This window comes from Corvus moneduloides, chromosome 7, assembly GCF_009650955.1.
Source record: "Corvus moneduloides isolate bCorMon1 chromosome 7, bCorMon1.pri, whole genome shotgun sequence".
In the NCBI taxonomy this organism is placed as follows: domain Eukaryota; kingdom Metazoa; phylum Chordata; class Aves; order Passeriformes; family Corvidae; genus Corvus; species Corvus moneduloides.
Window position 1 is genome coordinate 28082171 of NC_045482.1, and position 25182 is coordinate 28107352.

Genomic DNA, 25182 nt, shown 5'->3' on the forward strand with positions numbered 1-25182 from the left:
TTAGCCACTAAGCTACTTCAGTCTATCAGGGAGATCCCATGCTCTTTGAAGAGTTGCCCAATTATGTGCTGACCTTACATGGGCTTTGACAGTTTAAGTGACTCATTAAATAATACAAGATAGTGAAAACTTTATTTTGCAGGACAGGTTAATGCAGTTACAGAATTTTTCCATAAAATTCTTTTTGATCACTAGATAATTAGGACTAGGAGTCAAGATACAGCATCATTAACACCTCCCTTTTATCACTTCTCCCCAGCAAGAAATACAAGGTCCCAGGAAAAATAGCAATGGAAAGCAACCCCAAATCCCTCCTTAGGAGGGTTTGAGAAGGCATATAACAGTAATCAACACCAGCACTGGTTTTATTGTTCCTTTCACCTGTATAAAGCAGCATGCATGCAAACAGCACCCTTCCAGCCTACACTGTCTCTGCAAGAACTTGAAGAAATTCTCTGACTTTACAGGAAGGAACTGGTGCGCTCCCAGTTGACTCTGAGCACCACAGAACAGGAGTTGTATCTAGGTAGGATCAGTCTCCCAAGTCTGCCCTCCAAAGCCTTTGGTCAGGACCTCTTCCCCCACACAAGGATGTGGATCGGGCCACAGCCGCCTCACAGCCACACTGAGCAAAGAGCAATCCCAACACCAGCCATGCTCAGCAGGGAGCTGACAGACACAGCCCTCTCTCCTCACCAAGTTAGAAAAGAGCAGCACAAGTCAAACCAGTTTTCTGCTCACCAGCTCAAGAACTTCTTCCGAGGCAAGCCCAAAAGCCATTGCTTGCTTCTTGCAAGCCCTCACTACAGCAGCACACTGCAGTGCAGCCACAGTGCACGTGAAAGGCACACTTTTCCTGAGGCTGCAAAGCTAACCAGAATACCAAAAAAGGGAGCTCCACCAAGGAATGGACAGGAAAGACTACGAGCATTAAATAGACACAGTCACAAACCAAAACACCATTAACACCACCCATCACTTCTGCCATGTACATCAGATGACTGTAGGATGCTCTGTAAGCATGGTGACCACCAAGGGAAACTACAGCCCAGCTGACTTGTACAGGACATTTCTGCTGCAGCCTCCAAGACTGTTTCTCTTCTCCACTGTTGCTTTTCAGGCTGTACATGCAAGTTCATCCACAGGAGACTGGCTTGAACCCTCTGTCTCCAAGGGCAAAATTCTCCATGCACACAGCAATGCTACCTCTTCTACAGGTCTCCTTCCCAGAAATGCCCTTAATTCATATAATCACATTCTTGATCACAGCAGAAGTTCCCAGTCAGAGTGACATATCAACATTGTGACCCACTTGTCTGCCACAGCATGAAAGCCTCACAACAGTGTTTCCTTGGTATGACTGTAGCTGTACTCACCCCATCTGCCAGCGTGCTCTTTTCCCTGCCACATGCTGTGCCTTTCTAGAGATTACAAAAAACTATCTCTGCCCACGACAATGCCTTTAAAGCTTCATCCCACATCTTCCCCCAGCTCTTTGTTAATGACACTGCTATAGAACTGGAGCTGGAAACCAGAGCAGCTACCGTAAAATGGCTAAAGATTCCCTTAGACCGTCATTAAATAATGACGATGTTACACCTCCAAGGGCACACGACCCTTCAATGAAAAGAAGGCATAAGCAAGGCCTCTGAGCACACACACCTACCTATAGGCAGAGAAGTTTTGTTCTTCTCTACCCTTCAATTACTTAGCACCTTTCTGGGATGAAAAGAGTGGTGTGCCCTCCCTCCCAGAATCCCACCAGATCCAGCAGCACAGATAAAGCTCTGCCAACACACTGCAGAACAAGGCACAAACTACCAGCCCCATTTGGCACATGTTAACAGTTGTAGTGAAAACCACATTGAAGAGATTTTGCTAGCATGGACTTGAACAAAGGTGGTGATCATCTTTTCCCATATCCTCCAGGAGAAGGATAAAGAGAAATCCTCTTAGATTAGCTAGAAAGAAAATTAAACACGCAGAACAGAGGGGCACTGGAGCAGACTAATTTGGGAGAGTGTGAAATCTTCAAAGGATGTATTTTAAGCATAGGTTGGATAAATATCTGACAGAAGACATCTGGGTACATTCGTCTTCTGTGAACAATAAACTGGATTTGACTATTTCCTGAAGTCCGTTATATTACAATACCTACAAAGCCTCCAAATTTCCTCCTTGCCATTAGAAACACATTATCAGCATTATAAGTTATTAGTTAGTGCACATCCTTTATGAACAATGAAAGGCAGAGTGATAGACTCTTATTAGCAATCCTCTGTAGAAATACACTACGCTGCCTAATCCAAGTTACTCCCCAAGGTAAGGTTGACACCCTGGTAAATAAACTCTCCAATACTGGCTTAAATCAAGATTAATGTACAACCATGAAGTGTATAACGGTTACGGTGAACCTTAGACTCCCTCTCCTATGTCTGAAACTCAGACCATATCCATCCTTTCTTCCCCTGGAGGATCCTTAGCAAATTCTACACCAATGACCCCAACTTAAACACACACAGAGAAATACAATTTTCTTCTTGACAAAACTTACTTTGAGCCAAGCTTTGAGAAATATGGAGCATGTACATCATGAGATTTCCTGGAATAACGTATTAGAGAAGTGCTCACTCAGGGAACATGAAAGAGCTTTCTCCTCACTGCAAGTAAGATGCAAGGAGACATTTGGATCCTATCATGCTGAGCTGCTCCAAGACCCAGTAAAACTCCTCATATTTGTGACATTCATTATTCAACAGCAATCAATAGGTCTTAACAAACTTTTGGCTCTTCAGAACAACTTTCTAACCACCCATACACCTAACTCCACAAAACACACTGGACTCTGCATGAAAAAGAAACAACCTTAGCATATGCAGCATGCTCTGTCTTGGGTTCCATATCAGTATGACTCAGTTGTGCTGCTTTGCAAGACCTGCTACCAAAGCCAGAATAACACACAGACCAGCCCTTTCCCAATTAAATTGAACCCATTTATGCCACATTAAGTGAGCTAAACCTTGTAAAAAAGTCTCTAGGCTACTCAAAGCAATAGAAAATTTACTTTAGGCTTGCAGTGTTTTACTCATTAGGGAGAAGTTCAAACTAAATTGCATGAAACTGCGTTAAAAAAGAAATTTGCACCACTTCCCAGACCATACAGAAAGTGTCTTACCACCAGGTAGTTAAAAACCACCACATCTTCCTTAGCTGTTGGCTCTGGAAGGGACAAGAAACAAGCTGATCTTAAGTTAGAAATGCTCCCCCAACTTCAGAGGTCTTGACATCACCCCCGTTTTCAAATCACTACAATGGGCCAGTATCCTCAATTTAATAAGCACAAACATTTTCCCGAAGTAACAGGTAAGAGACTCAAGAAGAAGGGAAGACTTTATAAGCTTGGACACTGTATACTGAATCCAAGTCCAGAACAGCCCAGTTCCAGTATTAAGCACAAGCCCTGCCCCTCCACTGACCCCAGATGTGAGGTTCACAACTTGTGCTCCCAGGCTTTGGAAACAGACTCACTGCTCTTCATACAAGAGAGGATATTAAACAGCCCAGACTACCTGGAAATAGAAACTTTATTTTAAAACCTTATCTCAGATTTTTTTTCTTCTATGGGTAGCCTGAATATCATAAAGGCAGAGACCACCAAAACACATTAGTTACTACAGGCTAGTCTTACACAGTAATGTGTAGAACTCGTATCGCATTATCACAATGCTTATCAATCCTAAAACCACAGGGAAAAATATGGCCTAGCTTGTGGTTAGGGTCTCCTAAAAATTCATATGCAACCTCTGAAACTCTTCAACATATTTTCTCCAGAGCTTTCTCCTGAACACAGCTGAACAAAATGGGCAACCAACTTCCAAGTGAGGCATTCTGCACTGCTGCTGCAACTGTGTCTTCTCTTGCAGCCTTTAAGCAGAGCATGACCTCCTACAGGCAGGGGCTGCATCTCCTTGCTGGCCGCAAACACCACAAGCAGGACGGAAACAAGCCCAAAAACTCTGCTGCTGTCTGCAGGGTATCTAAAGCCTCATCCCATGAGCCACCTGCAAATACACCGGACTACTATTCTGACTCCCTGCACAGAAGAGCTTGGTTGTGGTGCAGACCTGTGGTTTGCAAACCTGGATTTTAACACTACCACCTCTCTTTTACAGCCTCAGCACCCAGTGGAGGGAGAAGGGTTTGCTGCAAGCTGAGTCAGTAGCAGGCTCTTCACTATTAACCACTCTCCACTATCACTCTCCTCTTACTGACACCAAACAAAACCCACACAGCTCCTTCACTGGTCAGATTGGGAGCGGTACTGGTTGGTTGACAAGGATCTGCAAGAGAAGTTTTCTTCTTTCAAACCTGGACTATACAATATGGTTGGGGAGAATGGCAAGGTTCTGCCCTCCAGTCATTTCCCAAGAGCCCAAATTACTGAAGGCACAATTGCAATTACCTGCAGCCAGGGCTGCCAGCTCAGCAGCAACTAAGCCCTTCCTGTGGCTCCCAAGTGAATTCACTGTGATGGTTTAAGGAACTGGGCAAACAGACCAGACTCAGCAACTGAATCCTGTCAATACACTTCTCCCTCCTTTAAACAGCCTCCTTGAGACCTGGGGAAACAAGGCATCATTAATCTGGAACGAGAAGCATCTGCATGTGGCATTAGCTAGAACACCTGCATATAGCAGCAAGAGAGAAAACACCTTTTCCCCTGGAGCTAATCCCTGCAAAGGCACCTGCTCTCCCAGCAAATCTTTACACCAGCAGAAACCCAGTTCCCACTTATCTGCTCACAATTCAGCAACACAGACAGATTAACTCGTAACTGTGATCTTCTCACACACACACAAAACCCACCTGCAGTAGTTTAATTGTGTTTTTACATGGAAGGGGCCAAGACTGGCAAGCAACTCACCCAGCCTCTCTTCCACACAGTGAGGAATCCTTCTCACCAGGAATTTGTGGAGCAGCCTTCATACTTTGGGGAGTGACTTACAGCTCCATAGAAACATAAGGCAGAAAATGAAGAGCGTGAAAAATATCCAAGGATTTCCTCTTCCCTATGGAGTCACCTTGCCTGCCAGCCTATTTCAGTCTTGCAGACAGAGGAGGTTTCCCTCCCACCATGGCTGGTACAAACGTATTCCTAACACTGGGTCTGTACCTCTCCCAGTGACAGTACTGCACACCAGGCTCTGTGCTCAGTCACACCAGCGCAGGCCAAGGAAGCTCCAGAACAGTCTGGTAAGCAAAAGCCTTTAGACTGCCAGAGCTGTGGTGGGCAGAGCACCAACGTGCCCCCAGAGCCAAGCTACCTAACACACCTACTGGTGCAGCAATCAGGGGAGGGGGAACAGCTCCACATGAACCCAATGTTGCAGTAAATACACTTAAATCTTCAGAGCAGTTTCATCCCCATTCAGAGGGCAGAATGGAGGCAGAGTACACTGCAAGACCATTGCCAAATTTTCCCTGTAGTATTGCCTTGCTACTTTATCTGTGAACTAGGAACTAAATACAATCTCTGCCTGAACGGCTGGTGACTAAAGAACATAGCATCAATATTTAAACCAGTCAAATTCTCTAGACAGAAAGCAACACATTTATGCCATGTCTATTGTTCAGGCAGGTAGGACCAGCAGGCTTCGATGATGGGTTTAGCCATTTTGTTGGTCTGAAAAGTAATTCCAGATACGCTCAGATGAAATGCACTACAGAATTTAAAAATTTATATTAATCTCATTCTTCCAAAATCATTTTATTTTCTTTTGATCCAGCATCAAAGACTTTCAGGATATGTATGTCATTAACTCTGCCAATCAGAAGAGCAGTGAACCTCCAAACCAACTACTTACAGTATATTTAGCAAAAACATGCACTAAATATTTCTAAATCAGATCTTGCAAGATCAGGGGAGAAGCAGGGAGGTTCCTCCTAATAAGTAGGACTTTCAGGAAGTTTCATACAGATTGGTTCTAGTGAAAGCTTTAGACATCAGCCACCAAACAGCATTATCTCTATTGAAGGAGTCCATGCTCCAAACCAAATACTCTGGACAAACACAGCCCCTGCTGAAAGATGGCACTATGCAAGGCATGGGCCACCACCACAGCCTGAGACCCACCAAGCCTTGAAAACGACAAAGACTGACATGAGGCTCAACTGTCCACAGTGCAGACAGATCACCTACAGCTCATCACTAACAAAAGAGCATAAGGAAACGGGATCTACAGCTCCCCAGGAACTGCACATTTATCTCCCTGTGATTCTCCTCTTGCAGACTCCTGGTGCATGTGCACAAACTTGCTTTCAGCAGCAAGTTGAAGCTCACTGCATTAAGGAGAAAATTAGCTGTGCAAGTCAAATAAAAGCACACATGCTTCTTTTCAAGTTTCCTTTTAATCTTTTCATGCCAGATAAAAGGAAAAAACAAGATTCATCTCACAGGTATGCAACTGTTCCAAAAATGAGCACTGAACAGCAGAGATTCAAAACAGGCACAAAGATGAAAACAATATCCATATGCAGGTTAAGCATGTCATCCACAAACACTGAACCTGTCAGTGAGAAAGAGAATGCTTGTGGCAAAGAACCTCTTTCAATAAGGTTCAATCCTTATCTTCCTCCCTGCCAAGCCTCAGAGGAGCAGGATGCACCCTCAAGTTCTTTCTTGCAAGAATGTGGACACCACCACAGGTCCTGGGACAACCAAGTATCTGCTGATCAGCTTTTCCAAATACCTCACTCTCAGCTCTTGTATTTGCTACAGAACAGTAACCCTTTCCATACAAAGACACAACCCCCAACTGATTACACAGCAGGAACCCAAGCAACCAATGTTCTGGACAATGACAGCTCTCGTGACTGAAACCTTAATTCCAAATCACAATCCAGCTTGTAATGTTGGTTAATCAGCTGCTCTCCTCAGACGCTTATACCTAGAATGATTCTATTCAAGTCAAAGGAGATTGCACATTTCCCCCAAAATAACCAAGAGCGGATTTTAGGATGTCAAAACAAGCATTGTCTGGAAGCAGAGGGAACCATCCTCCTCACACCACTGATCTAGGAAGTGCAAAGGAAACAGCAAGGACAAGAGAACAAAAAAATTATTGAAAACAGCAATATCTGTCTATCATCAAGCTACATAATTTTAAAGAATACAGGCAGCAGAAACTATGATCTCTTTATCCTACATTATTTGCATCACTAACAGATTTTTAGAGGCAGAGGGCCTCATTAGATCAGTTAATCTGATATCCTATGTAATACAGTTCGTGAAATCCCAAGCAGTTCCCTCTGCACTGAAACCAATTATTTTCTATGAATAAAGTATTTCTTCTGGAACAGCGTTAGGGTTTAACCTGATTTAAGATCTTTAAATCAAATAAAGGAAGAAAATCAGAACTAAGAATTCTGACCAACAATTTATTTTTTGTTATAGATACAGACCTTGCATACACCACTGTAAAATGCAGAAAAACATAAGCATTTTTGTCATCTGCCAAAAAAGGATTCCCCACCCCCAATTCACAAGCAATAGTTTTCAGCCTTCTGAAACATACAGTGATCTACATACTTTCTAATAAGGATGTGGATCTCTACAGTCCAAATGCAAGCCCACAGACAACAGCCTCACTTCCTTCGAGTTATCTTTTATAGCTCCCTAAACAATAAACCAAGTTCCAAATGGCTGAGAGCTCACAGGTTCAACAGTGGTGCACCCCAGCAGAGTGCAAAGAAGCAGAGAGGGCTGGAGTTGTTCCCATATCCATTCCTAGGGCAGTACAAAAAAACAGTAATAGCCCAAGATTTTTTTCCCCATCTTCTATAGTGTAAAAGCTTTATACAAAACAGCAGGTTTAGAAGATGCCACAGTCACACAATACCAAAGTAACTAGCACAGAAGCCAAAATTTCTGATATAAATTCACATATAATTGACTATAAAAAGAATTACCAATGTGTTTTTACTTAGAAATCACTGAAACTATCACATGGAAATACAGATTCAAAAGCTTCAAATAGCAGGAGTGGCAAATCATAAATTTCAATCACTAACTCTGACTTCCATAACAAAAAACTAAACAAGATTAGTTATCCCCCAATTACCCATTATTGAAGGTATGCCTCAAAGGAATGTCTCCCAGAAAAAAATCTCCATAAGAAACAAAATCCAAATGTAAATTAATCCTTATTAACATACACACAAGTAACACAGGCATGTTATTAACAGCATTTGAAGAGTTAAAACTAAAAATAAACAGACCCCTTCTTCCCCACATTAGCTGTGATGCTCATCCAAAATTATGTCCCATCTCCAGAGAGTCTGCACATGGCACATTGCAGCAGTTGGAGTCAATTTGAGTTTCTCCAACTTCAGTGGCAGCAGGATCTGGCTCTTAATTAAGTTCCAGACTTCCCATTGTCCCAACATTACCACACCTTTCCTGATTAAAAAATGCAGTTATTAGAGCATTTTTGATTTAGTTGTTCCTCAGCCAAGTTTGGCTGTAGAGCCATTTCATAGCACACATTCACTTACCAGAACTGCTGCTCTAATTTATCACAAGTGCCCCTCTGATCCCTGGAAAACAACTCCCCAGTAACACATTTCATTTCCATCCTCCAAGTCTGAAGATGGCAGACTTCAATGGTGACAGCCATGAAGTAAACAGAAGGAAGATAAACAGGCTCAGGGCATCTACTTGACGTCCCAGAAGTTTTTCCTGGCTCAACTCCCACCCTGATGAACACCATCTAAAAGTCCTGCCCTTGGCCTCTTCTCTTTGCCTGTGCTTTCCTTACCCCAATGTAAAAAGACACACCAGAATGTCTCCTGCTCTCTTCCTCTGAGACTACCACCCGAGAGTCACCACTGGTTATCTTCCCACAGCAAAAGTAGAGTCTATCCCAACCTCATCCTTCCCCACAGCTCCATCTTTTCCCCGATTAGCAGCTCCTTTCTTCTCCAAGCTCCTGGCTCATGCAGGAGCCCTCTGCTCAGATTTCCCAGAGGGCTTTATCCAGGCCTTTTGAACTGCCAGGATTAACCTGTCTGCACAACTGGTTCTTTGAGACATGGACACTTGCACAGCTCCCCATGCTTTCTCACTCCATGCCTCACCCATCCAAAGCACAGCCTTTGCTAAGCAGTGTTCGAGGGCTGTAGCTACACCAAATGAGCCCCTTTGACTGGGAACACGAAAACAGTAGGACCACCAAAGCCACCCTTTGTGCCTAGTCCAATATGCTTATATTGATGTTTGACCTATCATCTTGGAATCATCATAAAACATACTCCTGCAAAACAATTGTGATAAATTTGGATTCTAGTTAAAACACGGAAAACACCACATGAAAGTCTGGAGTACCCACAAAGAGTATAAAGTACATATTCCAGCAATTTATCCTGGCTCTCCTGTCTAGATCAACTTTCCCTTCACCTTATTTCCCTCCTTTACGTTAGCTGAAAGAACTGGGGAGCCCATGGGACCAATGTGACCTACACAGCTTCACTACTACATCACAAGAAACCTGCTTTTCCACAGACCAAAGAGCCAGCAAGCCACCCTCACACCAGCTCTCACATGACTTAGTTTTGTAACAGAGCTACCACCTTGTTCTTAAGTGTTTGTCCAGCTTCAGCACACTCTGCTATAATTCTCATGCACTACTTCCTCCTGAAAATGGCCATCAGAAAACTCAGAAATGCCAATCAGAGAGCCATCAATTAGCATCAGCCCCAGATACCTCAGTGATAGCACAATGAAGGATCAACAGCTGAGAAAAGACCATGTTAGTACCTAGTACTCAACTAAGAGGTCTCCCTGATAGAAATCTGAAACATACTTCTTAAATTTACTAAGTGTTTAAACTTGCAGTATTTCATGCAGACCTAAAATCCAGCCTATCCCATCTGCATAAAACAGCTTGAAGTTCTCACATGGTTCTCAGCAGCTCACCTTTCTGCTGTTACACATCCTTTCCCTTCCACCTTTCCCAAATATATGCCCCATTTATAACACTACTGCTGTAAGGGAATTATCTTACAGTGATACCTTTTTTCATGAATGATCCTTCTTTTCACACCACCATCCCTCTCTAGCTGTTCTGCAAATTGATGTTTCATATCTTCACCTTCAAAGCACTGTCATTTGGTCCAAGATCCTGCCTTCCCACCCCATCTGTAATACTAATTCCCATCACACATCACCTCTAGGTGCAACTTTTCAAACAAGAACCACAGCACTTTTCTCCACACTTGCCCTCCTGCTCTTAGGAAACGTTCTCATTAACTTTTAGCAGGCTTATAGAACAGGAAATTCCAGAAGGAAACAGATGAAACTGCAAGGAGAGAATGAGACCTGAACAACATGAAGAAAGAAGCAGAGCTCTTTGAAGGCAACAAGAAAGTTCAGGTCTTGATGGGGATTGAAGCTAGTAGTCTTTCACAAGCAGACGTACTCACATAACTTATTCACATTCCAGCAAAATTATGCAGGTAACAACTTTCCAAAGACCTAAGGGAAAGAAGGTAGAAGAGGCAGACAGGAAAACCAGGAAAGCTACCCATACAGGCCTGGAAGAAAAGCTCTAGCCAGACAGACAAAGTATTCCAATCTGCAAGAGCATGTACCTCCTAAAACCTGTGTGCAGTTTCAGCTTTCCATACCACATCCAATCATTGTGTGAGAAATTCCTTTTGGAGGTCAAGCAGTTCAGCCATGCACACAACAGCAGCACAGCAATGGCACCCTTCATGCCTCAGGATACAACACTGCAGTGCCCCTCTGAGCATCTCAGAGTTAATCACAGTACACTACTGCCTTCTCCAAGGAGTTAATTTACCAAACTAGGAGTGTACTGCAGTATCTGCACAAGGATCATTCTGTCCACAGCACTCCGAACAGATGAGAGCACACAAAAATACATAGTTTATTAGGGAGTATTGGGTTAAACAGTTTGGTGCATCAGGATGGACTCCATCAGCTATGAGCAAACAGAATTCCTTCCAAAACTCAGGTACAGTTTTTATTCCAATGTGAAAGCTAGAGCTGTCTATCTTTACAGAGCTATTACAGAAATTGGAGTATTAACAGGTCTGGCTCCATCAGACAACTTTGGTGATGGGCATATGTCAGTAAAAGTCTAATGTCCAGCTCTGCACCGCACTGAACGAGTGGCGACCCTTTATCTAAGCTCTCAACAGGGAGACACGAGGTCCTCCCAAACTGTTAAAAGCAGACGTTTGTTCCATGTCACTGCACAAGCGCTGATGCCTCCATTTGCAGCAGGATTTCCAATTAGACCAAACACAACTATGTCACTTGATATTAGTCAAATGGAGAGTCATGGCAATACAAGGCAAACTTGCTGTCTTTTAATGGAGTATAGTTCTAACAGACAAAGAAAATTAGCACAAAGAGCTGATTCCTAATACACATTTCACAGTAAATGCAGATATTACTCAGATAATATAATTTCGTAACATGCTGAATCGAAGCAACTTTAGGTTTCCCATTTGCTGCTACCAGGTTCTCAACTACCAGCTGACTGGCACAAACACTCTTAACATTGGCAAAGCGGTACCACCACAGTTCACCTCACAATGCTTCCACACCCCAAAGAAATCTTGCCAGCCTTTGTGCTTGTGTGCACACATCCTGCCTGTAGGAGCAGAGCTGCCACACAAAGGGCACGGACGGGCACGGATGAGGCTTTGAGCACCCTGGTCTAGCAGAAGGTGTCCCATCCAGTGGCAGGGGGGCTGGAACCAGATGATGTTTAAGGTCCCTTAGAGCCATGCTATGGTTCTACATCAGAATGGGGCTCTACTGTGCAATTTTTCATCATTTCCACAAACTTCTCTCCAGGAGTTACTTTTGGGGATAGAAAATTTTTGTGGCTACTAATGCTTTTTCTTCTCACACTTAATGCAGATTCAGCCCTACACATTTTCTCCTCTGGCTAAAATCCCAGCCACACCATAAAAAATTACCAGGCTCTCCATGGTGTGATAACTGGGAGTCTTTGCTCCGATTCTTGAATAGTCAAATATTGCTTTGTTTTAAAGTTCCATGTTTAGCACAAATGAGGAACTCAGTAGGTTTTGCCTAGTTAAAAAAAAAGAGATCTCATCTAGAAAGAAAGTAATGAATGATTTGTGGAAGGCAACATTCATTTGGAGAAATTCAGAGACTACATGTCTCCACTGTGTTCCCTCCTGCATTTAATGATATGGCCACAGACCAGACGACACACAGGATACAATTACACAAGGCAGCTTCATACAGACTCACACAAAGCACAATTCCAACCATCAGCTCTGAGCAAGGCAAGCAGGAGGGCAAATCTGACTGTGCTCAGTCTCAGTTAAACTGTTACTGGTACCCTGGGTGACTCAGCACACAAAACTGCTGGCATCACTGGCATCCCAAAAACATTTACACAGGAGTCAATTCATGTAAGCACCTCTGACACTGGGACACTTACCTACTGATAAATTCTTCTAAAAAACAAGTAAGAAACAAGTTTTAGGGCCTTGACAATATACACTGATATGGTGGATGGAACTAGATGGTGAGTCCAAAGACCCTTGCAACCTGAATTACCCTGTGATCCTAAGAGCTGATCCAACTGCCATATAGGTAACGTTACCTTTCAGTTCCAAAAGGCACCTGCTGAAAAAGAAGGGCTGCCAGAGCCAGAAATGCATATCTGAAACACAGAGGTAACCCTGCAGCAGACTACCTGGTCCCATGAGCTGGTCCTCCAAAAAAATCCCATAGGTGCACTTAATGCTAAGAACACACTGGAATGTTAAAAAAAGAGTATTATCGGGTATTTTTCAGTCCTATTTTTAAGGAAGAGATCATTAAATTGCTGATCTAACATTTGTATATTCTTTTTTCTTCCCAACTTCTCAAAGTTTTAGCCAAGTTTACCGAACTTCAACCTAACATGGTAGGGAAAACAGAGATACCAAAGATGATATGCTCTTACAAATACAGTAACCAAAAGAGATTCCACTAAAACACAGACTTCAGCATGAGGAAAACCAAAGCAAGAGACACCAGCAAATCTACATAGAAAAAGTCAAAGGAAATGAGGCTTCATACAACTTCCCTGCTTACAAAATGACTCAATTAAAACTAGACCAAGTCAGAGGCAACTAGAGCCCACTGACAGTGGGACTTTTCAGTAGACAATTTTTTCATGTGGAAGTTCAAAGGGTGAGACAAGAATAGCTTTTAAGACAACTTCAAGGAATATCCCACAAAGAAGACATGGAAGAATGTGCATACTTTTTAATGGAGAAGCTAACAGGATGGTGCTGGTGGGAGGACCCTGGGGGTTGATGAATATTTCTTTCAGCATCAAGAGAACAACAAAACCCCACTGAACAAGTTAGAGCCTAGCAAAGAAATCAACGTGCCAGTAAATCCAGCACTGACACTAACCTTCCATTCAGGTCATGTCAGGGAAAGTGAGGATTCACTCCTACTCACCCTGCTACCTACTAAACAAGAAGGGAGGTGGGTCACACATGCATATAAATGACTGCTAATTTTACTCCATAGGTAACAGGCACAACATGAACAGTCTCTGTAAGTCACTCTGGGATTTCTGAGGACCAAAACCAGTACACTCTTTAAAATATTTTACTTAAAGTCTTCAAGCAGTTTCAGGCACAGTATCATACATGTTCTCACACAAAGGACTGAAATGAAACTTCCTTATCACTGTGCATAATCCTGTTACTCTACACTGCACATAAACTATTCAAAATCATCCCAAGATCTATCCTAAAACCAAATGTCTTGTCCTTATCTATTTAGCTCCACAAATTTTACAATGATCTTTCTGCAGGCAACTTTCATCTGACATGCAGCCTAAATTTACTCACAGCCAGTTTATACCCATTCGTTCTTGTGCTAACCCTGCCCTTTAAATCTAAGAGTTCTTTCCCCTCCCTGACGGTCACCCCTCTGATGTATTTATAGACAGCAGTCATACTCCCTGTCAGTCTTCATACTGTAAACTAAACAAGCCAAGCCTCTAGTCTCCTCTGGTTAGGCAGGCTCTCCAATACCCTGCACACCCCACTAGCCCTTCCCTGCACCTGTTCCAGCTTGAATTCCTTCCTTACAGACAGGCAACTAGAACTGTACAACACATGCCACAGAAGGGCCCAATAAGGCACTCTACAATAGCATTAGTACACCCTTATCCCATGAAAATAAATCCCCAATAATCTGCCTTTTCCACCAATGCATCAGCTGTGACCCTTAGCCTGCAGTGAAGCAATACACACCAAGGTTTTCTGGGCGCTGGCTAACTGTGCTAGATCTCTAATAAACCCTGGTGACAAGCACTGAAGTGCTGCAAATGAAACACTACACCAGCATTAAAGGAATAGCTTTATCCTCTCAATTTAGTAACCACAATGCTTCAGTCTGTTGTGTGTTGATCCAGACTCCCAGTCCCAAACTAGAGCCTGTTGCCCTTGCCAATGCTGAGGGAGTCACTCTACCAAACACCCAAGAGAAAACATACCTAACAAAACAAAAATAAAATAAAAACACCCAAACAAACAAAACCAAAACAAACAAACAAAAAAAACCAACAAAAAACCCCCACCCCCTAAAAGAACATACACCAAAAAAACCAAAACTACACTCACAAAAATGCAAAAAAACAAACAAAAAACCCCCCACACTGATACGCCAAACAAAGAAGAAAAAAAAAACAGTCACAGACAACATTTGTTAGTCCCAGCACTCAAATCCTATGGGAACTTAATTTGGTCAGCAAACAAAATCAGGGACTCAAATCCCTACAAGCCCAGAGTGATAGGTACGGGAGACTTTTACTTCGTATCCCGTTTTTCCATTTATTTCTCACCATCCACTATGAGCTACCAAAAGACAGGATATCAAGCTGTCTTTAATTAAACACCATGTAAGTGTTGCAATTAGGCTGCTTTGGTGGGAACAAGAGAGGTAAAACGGTTGGAGGGGTTTTACTGTATGTGAAACTCTTGGTTGGTCTAAAGCATCTCATTAGGGTTTGTAAGGTTGCTGTGTTGCAGACACTTCTGGGACGCCTGAGGACTCTGTTCCAGGTTTCAACTACTTCTGAAAGAGCTGACCCAAAGAAAATACACTTTGGTTTGCAAAAGCTACATTTCTTCTCAGGGGTGGGGTTATTTTCCCCTCCATTTCATGAATGAGTTCTGGATATTGAGCTCTAAAGCCAGTGGAAAAGAGGTTAGGCATAAATGTGCCACTATGGAAACAAACTTCTGTCCTCATTATTTCAACACTGTTTTCACTCTTCACACTCCCTTGAGATCCTGTAGGTTCTCATTATTTATATTTTATTTGGTAATACCTTGGTAAACAACTGAAAGATGCAGTTCTTTGGTACACTCAGGCTCACAAACCTTTTGTTTTATGCCATCAGTAGCACATCCACATTTGTGCATAAAACAAGAAAGCATTACTGCTCCACTCCAGTTCTTCCCACTGCAGTCAGAAAAGGACAATCCATCCTGCTACACCAGTCATTATTACCTTTTTAAGTATGAAGAAAAATCCACAGGGAAATTCTAAATGCTGACTTGCTAGAGCACATAGTTCTTCCCCTTCCCTGAATACAAAAGTCTGAAGCTAGTACTGAATTTGATCTACTCCAGCCGCTACAATCTTCTATTTTCCACTGCACCCTCTGTGGCACTGCCCACACTGTTGGTACCAGAGGTAAGAGCTGCACCATAATCCAATCGAATTACCCCACGGAGCAGTTAAAGTGCTGGGAAGGCAGGTCCAGCTATTAGAGCCAGAGGGAAAACAACTCATCAGCTGGACTGGGAATTAACATCAATGCCTACAGGAAACTGGATATCCTGAAGCCAAAACACTGCTCTTCCACAAGTTTAAGGCAGGAAAACCCACCTATTAGGAGCATGCCAGCATAGAAGCCTAAAAATAAGGACTGGGCACACTCCACAAATGCAGTTCAAACCAAATGAGTCCTTAGCCCTTCCTAAGGTAACTCTTCTCCCCACAAGGAAAGTCATCAAAAGCAGTTTCTGCCAAGATACCTTTTGCAATATGGGCATATGCAAGGAATAGGCTCTACTCTCAAGTCCAGATCTCAAGATCACTTTTCCTTCACAGTCCCTTTCTCATATCTTTTGTGCCTCTAAACTAATTTAATTCATTTTTATTAGCAATTTCAGCTTCATGGTAAAAAGGTCTTAAAGGGATGAAAGTGCTAGATGAATGTATACATTACTGATCTCCATGCACCCCCAGCAGCTCAAAACTCAACAGCTAACAGCAGCTGCTTGGAAACCCTTTACAAGTCTCTTTTTCTTCCCCAGATGGTAAAGCCCTTTTCCTCCGTGCATTAAACACTCAACAAAACACAATCACCAAATTATCATATCAGCCCATAACCATGCATGATAATTATTTCTTAAATCTGGATTTCTTCTACCGAATTTCAACCAAAATAAACATGGTATAGAGAACAAATGTATGCTTATAGTGAACAACCATTCATCAGCTTAAGTAACTCTAATGGACGTCACTTTAAACTAAGCCTGCACCATCTGTTCTACCCCTCAATTAGCAAGCAAAAAAAAATTATTCAAAACACAGTTTAAGAAAGCCAGCTAATTTATGTATGCAAGTTTTATTTCTCTTTAGCTCAGTGAAACGTGCTCTTGTAATGCTTGATATTCAGAAACAGATCAGAATGGAAGGTTGCTTTCTCTAATGCTATTAGGAATTTTGTCAGGGGAAATAAAATATCCATGCAATATTTCACCATATCAAAAAAATTCTCATTAACATCTCACATTTTACTTTAAAGACCATGATGTCTCTCTCAGTAACAAAATGAGCTGGGAGCTAAACAAATCAAATCTGAAGTGCTGCATACATGAACAAAAACAAAGCTCAGGACACAGCCCTGCCCTGACAGACTGAGTCTACCAGCACAGCAGGAGGCTGTGGATGTGTCCTCAGACCTGGGGGTCTGTTAACCATGTCAGTTCCTAACTTGCCTCTCGGAGGCAAAACCCAGTCCTGCAGGCCACTGGGCACAGAGCCTTGCACAGACCCAGCAGCACTGGGACAAAGGGACCATCCTATGCGAGGTGAGATACTCTCCTTGGAAAGCAAACCCTGTCCAGTGAGAGCAGTGCAGAACCAAAATTCACTACTTGCCAAAGTGCATGAAAAAAATACAAAGCTTCATCCAATTCCTTACTGCAAACCTCCATCCAGTTTCACTTCAAACTGGCCTCTCCTACCACTCTGCAACATGTGAAAACACTGAATAGAATCTCTCTTCAGTATGTTGGACCCTGACCTGCTTGAAGGCTCTGTCACCATCGATCTCCGAGTTCAATCTTGGACGTTTGTCTAAAAAAAACTCTGCAGTAAACAAGGGCTGTTTCCACTGGAAACCTCAACTCAAACAGCACAGGCAACACATCCCAGGGAAAAGAAACGTGCAAGAAACCTCATTTCCCAATACTGTTGAGGAGAAGCAGGCGAGAGAAGGTCACTGCTGAACACTCTCAGTTCACCTCTCAGAGTATCAGGCTGATTGAAAACTACTTTAAGATCCTGTACATATTACTTTACATTACACCTTAATATGAAACACCATGGTTTGGGTACTGAGAAAGGCTCATCAGCCACAGATGAGCCAGGAGATGCTGCACACTTAACATCAGCATTACTAAATACTGCAGAAGCAGCTCAAAGCGAGATGGCTCACCAAGGGATTACCGACGATTTCAGCTCTCTCCCCTTGCCATAGGATTGTGAACCTGAGAGGGCACGCTGAAGCCTCTGACACTGCTGTGCTGTTTTGCCTCATGTCTCAAGACAGACAGCTCTGTGCAGGCCGTAGTTATTGTTCACAGATTCAAAGCTCACCAAAATAATTCTCTTGTATCCTTATCAGGGAAAGAAATAAGTCAAGCAGAACCACCATCCTGAAACACCACTGACCAAGCAAACAAAGCACAAAATGAAGAAACAGACCAGAGGCAGAATTCCTCTTTGGTCTGCAGCATCCTGCTATACCTTCCCCAGCCCAACCTCACTGGTGTAATCCAAAACTCCTAGTGCCCACACACAGGCTGTCTGCTCTAAGCAACTGTGCTCCAAAGAAGAGTAAGAGCTCTCAAAGAGAATTCATCTTTTTACTCTGCCCCATTCGTCTGTCTTCTACCCACCAGTAAGTACTGCTGGGAAAACTCAAGCCTGCAATGGCTGTTAGGTGCAGTTCAAGCACACTGCTGGCAAGCACAAACATGCAAATGGCTTTGCACTGGACCTCAGTGCCTTGTTTCATATAATCACCTTTATGTTTCCTTGACTTGAAAAGCTGAACTATCCTGAACTATCCAAGTGCCTTCTGCACGTAAGGCAGCTGCCTGGTACAAAGGAGGAACCAGTGATCAGGTCACAAGACCATTTGTTAGAGGAGTTTCAGAGTACTGAGCGCTATCAGAAGCATGTTAAGCCTCACTATGTTTTACACATGATGTTTTTAACAGACTTGGACAGCACCAAGCAAAGAAAAGCATCTCTGCCCTCCTTCATTCTATTTCTTCCTGAATCTCTTGAAAAAGACAACTCCATTGTCTACAGTCATTGTGTTGAGGTCAAGGGCTGCATAAAATAGTGTCACGAAAAAATAGAAACAACATACAGAAAAACAGCAAAGCCTACAAAGGTCAGTGATGGCCATGACATACACAGATCAAACTTGTCTGCCAATGAGGGACACTGCTCGAGCCCTTCCTGTAAAGGTGCAATTTCATCATCAGTTCAAGCTCCTTTAAATCCAAACTGAACTAGTTTGCCTTAGAGATGTCACTTCTCTGTTTGCTGATGTTTCCTCAGTGATAATATATAAGCACAAGGGTTTAGTTAGAGGAGTCCTAGACAGGCAGGAGCCATGAATCAACTGCATGCTGTCCCAAGATAATGGATCTGTTATCCACACTCAGTCTTATTCTGAGAACACACACTTTATCACTCACGTATTAGGAAAATTCAAATCAGATTCAAATTCAAATCAAATCAAATTCAAATCATGCAGATCTCAATCTTTGTTTTAAGCTGATACTTTTTCAAATTAAGAGACTGAGGTGAGAACAGACTACAAATATTTCAGCTTCTTCCATTGTGACCAGACCATTGCAGTTTAGCTCTCCAGATGGCTATCCTAGAGCAGTGATGCTTGGCCTTTCACTCCTAAAGTTGACACACTAATCCATGAACTGGATCAAATGATACCAGCTCCCCTGTGCTCTGACACACCAGAAAAAGCAGAGCTTCCAAACCACACCCCACAAGCAGTCAGGAAAAAAGGCAATGATGATGCAGGCATTAAAACAAAAGGAAGAGATTGGCATAAGAGGGTGCACTAAGCCTTGGCTGGATCTTGAAGTAGACTTCACCACATCACTGACCTCCAAACAGTCAGCTTGCCCCACTCAAAAGCTTCACATCTCCTATTATACTCATTCACTGAGAAAACACCCTCCAGACATCTGAGACATGTCTCTGTTATGCTTACTAGAACTTATTAATTACAGCAAATGCTATCTATAGAACACACACATTAATGAACAGCCATCTCAGCAGCATGAGTTCTGGAATAGAGTCCCTGCAGTACAGAAGTGCCACCAGTTTGTTACTGGAAAAGGAATACCACAGAGATCATCATAAGTGTGTAGTTCAACAGACTAAAGATTGGGAAGACGAGCAAGTTACCTGAATAGAAATTCTGCAAACTAAGTGGGATACAGGGATTGCAAAGCACTGCACAGCTCTGTCATTCACATCACTTCATGAAATCCATGCAAATAGCACATTTGGTAACAATTTCAATTTTACTGTGCTTGGGTTACTCTTCTACCCAGAATCATGGAAGTTTGTAAGAGAAAACCAACTAGCAAGAAAAGGGGCAATAAGAATATGCAATACTCTCAGAAAATTATATGTATACTGCTTGTTCACAACAGCAAACTAAGAATTTCTTCCTGTGCTCTAAGGTTACCAGAACGGATCCTCTATTGAGACCATATCAGCTTTGGTGGTTTGGTGATCGTGTTTTTAGTGTTTGGGGTTTTGTTCTCCTACATGCCAAACAGCTTCTACAGCAGCTGCTTGTTGACAAAAACAAAGAGAAAGAAATGCAGTTGTGCAGAACACTGCAATCTCACAACCACTTCCCAATCATAACTTCTGTCAAAAATAATTTTAATTAATTTGAGTATGTTGAGCTCCAGAGCACTTACAACCTATACAGCCAGTCTCTCCTTCACTTCTACAGGTGTGAACTCCAGTACAACCCTCAGTGAAATATCTTCAGGCTCAGCTCTGTAGGAACTTTCACTCTGAGATTCTTCTGGACTCATCAAAAAGGAACACTGTTACATCCCATATAATAGCTTCAGTACTCTATTACAGAGAGCCTCATGAACAGACCAGGACAGGAGTTTTTCAAGCCACAGCTGAGAATCCCTCCCCACTCCCACAGTACATGGCTGTGGTAGGACTTTCTCTCTAAACCTGTGGGGAGATGAAGTAACATGACAGGGATAACAAGGCAGTGGAGTTCCGTGTCTTACCAGCTCATCTCAACACTATCAAACTCAACAGAAGACTCACACAGACATTACCTTTCTTGAGCCAAGTACAATTGATCTACTGTGTTGCCCACAGAAAATAGGAAAACAAGTCTAGCAAGGTTTAATGACAGTGAAAACAAGTGCAGTTTATATATGCTTTTTTCCAGTTTTATAAATCTTTTAGTATGGCAGGAAATCAACAACATTGCTAACTACTGGCATGATTAAAGAGTGCCACCAGCTAACAAGGTACACAAAGAAACCAAGATACCACAAACTATGAACACCAAATGTAAATCCACTAGTGCTTAAAACACCATTTACTGAATTCTTACTGCCTTGAGTCCTCAATATCATAGCAGCTATCAGCTGCCAAGATTTGGAACAACAATCACTGATTCAGTGTAATTACCAGCTTACAGAACAGTATAATAGAATGTCTACTATACAGCTTTCATTTAGATCAAGTAGCACTTGACATCGAAACATCTGACAGTAATCACATTCCACATGACAAAGTCTTACCTTATAATTGCTGGAATTTACCCAAGAAGTGGCCAGTCCATCAACCATTTTATCCAGCATAGTCTGATCATGTTCAAGATCAGCTGACTTCTGTTTATCTGAGAAATAATCTATCAATTCCTGGCCAACCTGAAGTCTCTTTCCAACATCCTTCTGCAGCACCTGCGCTAAGCAGTACTCCATACTGGGCTCCATGGTGTCTCAGAAATACAGCACCAGCCAGAAAGCCAGAGGGCAGCAGGGCCAAAATCTCCCTCTACAAATGTACGCAGGAGGTCGCCTCTTTCTTCGATGAAGGTTACTGAGGGCCTGGGTTTCAAAGATGCAATTCTGAGAATGGCAACAATGCAGCATGTGTGTGTGCACAGCAGCTGGCAGGATATTAAAAGTCCAATTTAAATAACTGGTAATAGATGAAGCAACGAGCAGCACTGTACAGTTGAGTCTGCAATAAATCCCAATTCAGCAGTCCATTCTGAAAGAAATGAAAAAGAACAGTATTATAGGTTAAATTAAGACTGGAAGAAAAAAAAAGACTGAAAGCATGTCACAAAATAGGTTATTCATATACAGCTGTGAAGCTGTGGTAAGTCAGATACAAGCAGCATTGGTCTATTTTAAGGAATCAAACAAGGTAGGTCAGGACAAAAACCTTTGGTTATTCTTTACAATAGCAGTCACCCATCAGGTCCCTGGAAGTTTTAGTGACAGACAATAAAATTGTGGCTTAAAGTAATTACTGATTAATAATCAGTATTATTGCAACTGCCACCATCCACCCAAAAAGATGGGGACAAAATCCTTAAACAGGTCACCAGGAAAACCTATCTACTTTAAGTGAAAGCAGGAAGAGGTCTGGATGCTGTTTTGACTGTTGGCCTTCAGCAATCAATGTCATCAGCTGGTCAGCAAGATAAAGCACTAACACAGGGCTCCAGGAAAGTAAAATGATCAGCTTTCAAAAACTAGGTGCTCAAGCTGTTTCCAGGCTGAATTCTGTTACATCCCAACTACACACCTCCAGGAAAGAGCATTCACTGGCACACTCTAAACACAGTTCTGACAACCAAGGCCACAACAAGAAAGGTCAGGCCAGACTTTGCTGCCACTCAGAGGCACAGTATCACCTCAGAAGCTTTTGGCTTATGCAAAAGAAAAAAAAAAAAAAGAAAAAAGAAATTACCGTGTGTTTGGGCTCTGGTTAAACTGAACCCTATAAACTCTCTTGTCCATGGACTTCATCAGGGACTTTTTTTGTCCCTCCATCTGCAGCCAAATGAATCCCACAAGATGGCCAGGGAACAGACTAGGGGTTTGTCCTCCACCTGCCCACAGACCAGGGCTCCTGGCATCACCATAGTGCTTCCTGAAGCACTCCCTCATCACAGGTTAGCTCTTTTAGGAAAGGGGTGATAAAAACCCAGGGCATCTTTTTGTTTCCTGGCTAATAATACTCAAAGCTAGAAATCTGCCCTACTTTTTCTGCCAACATGAGGAAAGCAGGTCAAGCTCAGAGTAAGGGAAGAGACTGTGCAGCAGACACCTGGTTCAATAAACAACTGGAAGGAAGCTGGAGGCACAAGTTCACTAATTGGAAGCACTGGGGCAGCAAATCTAAATACCTTCTGTTTGAGCAAATAAAGCCTTCACAAAAGTCTTAATAAAACAAAGTAGACCTGACACAGACGAGACGCACATAAGAACCCCAGCCTGGAAACAAAAGCACCCTCTGCACAGCAGACTATTCAGTTCATTATGTCACCCCCATCCTCTTTGGCCACATCTTACCACCACCAAGCACAGCATCTAGATTCAACTCTGAGGGCTTAACCTCCAAGCATTTCCCTAACCCTACAAGCATTGCCACATGTGTCCCAGCTTCCCACACTGGTTGTGCAGGAGTCACCAGAGTGCAGGTCACTCCATTCAAGGCAACCAGTTCAAATTCCCTCTGGCTGATTGGGATCAAAACTGGTTCTGTACACCCATGGGCTCACCTCAACCAACTGCTGGGAAAATCCTACCCTCAGCCAGAAGGGATTGCTCTTGTCTGTACACTAAGCTCCATCCTCGCCAGCAAAAACTCACCTCCAGAGCAGCAAGGAAGCTTTGGCTGCAACTGCACACACAGCACCTCAAGCTTTAAGTTAGTGCTGTGACAGATTACTGCTTGTGACCCCTACCCCAACCTGAACCATCTCAAGGACACTCAAAACTCCCACCATTTTGTTTCAAGTCACCTCAAGAGGGATTTGATTTTAAATTCTAAAATTGTCAACACTTCCTCCAATCACTACTCTTAACACCTTTTTTCTTTCTAAATGAAAACTCCAAGCTAGAAGGAAGCATTGCCTTTTTTATTGCAGTTTCTACTGATGCTACACTTTCTCACTTGGGTCAGTTTAGCACCAAACCTGAAAGAAGCACTCTGAGCTTTCCCATCCTCAACCAAAATGTTCATGACATGGCACTCACTCCCATGGCAGTACAGGCACAAAACCAGAGCCACTTCCACAATTGTACAAGCACAGCAGATGTTTTCATCCAGGTCTCCCTGTCTGCAGCTTTGAATACTGGCCCCTGCCCTGCCCTCCAGCACAGGCTGGTCTTGCTCTTTGCTGCAGACACTCCAGTTATGGGAGACAGTCTTACACACAGCAGTGTCTAAATATTCAGTGGAAGGATTTTCACATAGTAGGGAAGCATTTCACTGGACACCTGGCTAGCACGGAGCTACTGGAGAAGGGACAGGGAACTGGTATTAAACTGCTACCACATTCTAGCTGAAACCCTTCAAGTTAGCTGAGGAGTTTGTTTCCGGACTCCAGAAGCTGCACACATGTTCAGAAAGGGACTCTTCTGTTAAACTGGATAGAATATGGTGAAAAAAGTCTTAACTGCTTTTAAAATGGAAATGCAGAACTTGCTTAAACTTGAAAATTCAGATTACAGAAGGGTGTGAAGGAGTGCTAGTTACCACAGAATAGCCATTTTTTATTAACATCACACAGAGGCAAGTCCCAACACGTCCAGAAACCATTAGCTGGCCATACTGCCATGAGAAAGGAGCATTCAAAGTTTCAGGTCTGTCTTCTATGTGGTTTTCATTGAAGAAGTCTCTGCCTACAAGCACAGAAGCAATCTTTAAAGCAAACTATTGTAAACAAATTTCTCTCCACACTCCTCGCTTTTTAAACACATGAAGGAAGGCACAGGATAAAAATCACGGTGCACTACAGAAGAACAAATTTGTCCACAACCTTGAGGAGTCTAAAGAAGATCCACTATACATTATGGCACCGCTATCAAATGCAAAGAGGGAAGAAGAGCCAGAAACATCTTTCAATCCTGAGGAAAACAGTAATAGGAAGCCAAGAGGAAAAGCTCAATGTAGCTTGCATCTACCAGCTAACAGGTGTTTAAGTAGCACATCTCAAAAAAAAAAGTTTTCTACAATGTTAGGAAGTTTGTTGACTCCCCTCTTCCCCACAGGAGGAAGTGGAAAAAATAACACCTGAGAAAAACAAAACAAGACCCAAGCTGACAAAAAAATTAACTTCTCAGACAATGAAGCATATGGCTGCTGCATCCCATCAAGTCTGCAATCATCTGGGCAGATGCTCCCCACATAACAATCTTTGAAAAACACAATCTCAGCCCCAGTGGTCTACTTCTGTTCCTGGACCTTCCGGGTAGCCAGTGTTACAAGATATAAACAGCTTTGGTTGGACTGGGATGTTGAGTACAACCTCTTCCCACAGAAGAACAGCCATGCAGAACTCAAAATTAATAACTCAGTGGCACAGGTCCTGTTTGGAGCTCCTCCAAGTTTTGAGATGGGTTGCCAGTGTAAGTTCCAGAGCAAGGGTTTTCTCCAATCCTCCTCCAAGCCTTATAGTCTGCCCTTGAAGAGACAGGCTAGGCTCAACATGTAGACAAAATAATCCAAGAGAAAAAACTACCCCAATTCTGTCACTG

General features: G+C 42.8%; 1 protein-coding gene across 30 annotated transcripts in view; it reads right to left on the reverse strand.

Annotated features, from left to right (window-relative positions):
- The window catches only part of CLASP1 (cytoplasmic linker associated protein 1), a 176419-nt gene that overhangs the window by 142423 nt on the left and 8814 nt on the right, over positions 1–25182 (reverse strand). For all 30 annotated transcript variants that reach the window (XM_032113660.1, XM_032113627.1, XM_032113642.1 and 27 more), the window contains exon 2: positions 21205–21679. In XM_032113660.1, the coding sequence (XP_031969551.1) occupies positions 21205–21399 (195 nt within the window). In that variant the 5' untranslated portion in view covers positions 21400–21679. The remainder of the gene's footprint in view (positions 1–21204; positions 21680–25182) is intronic.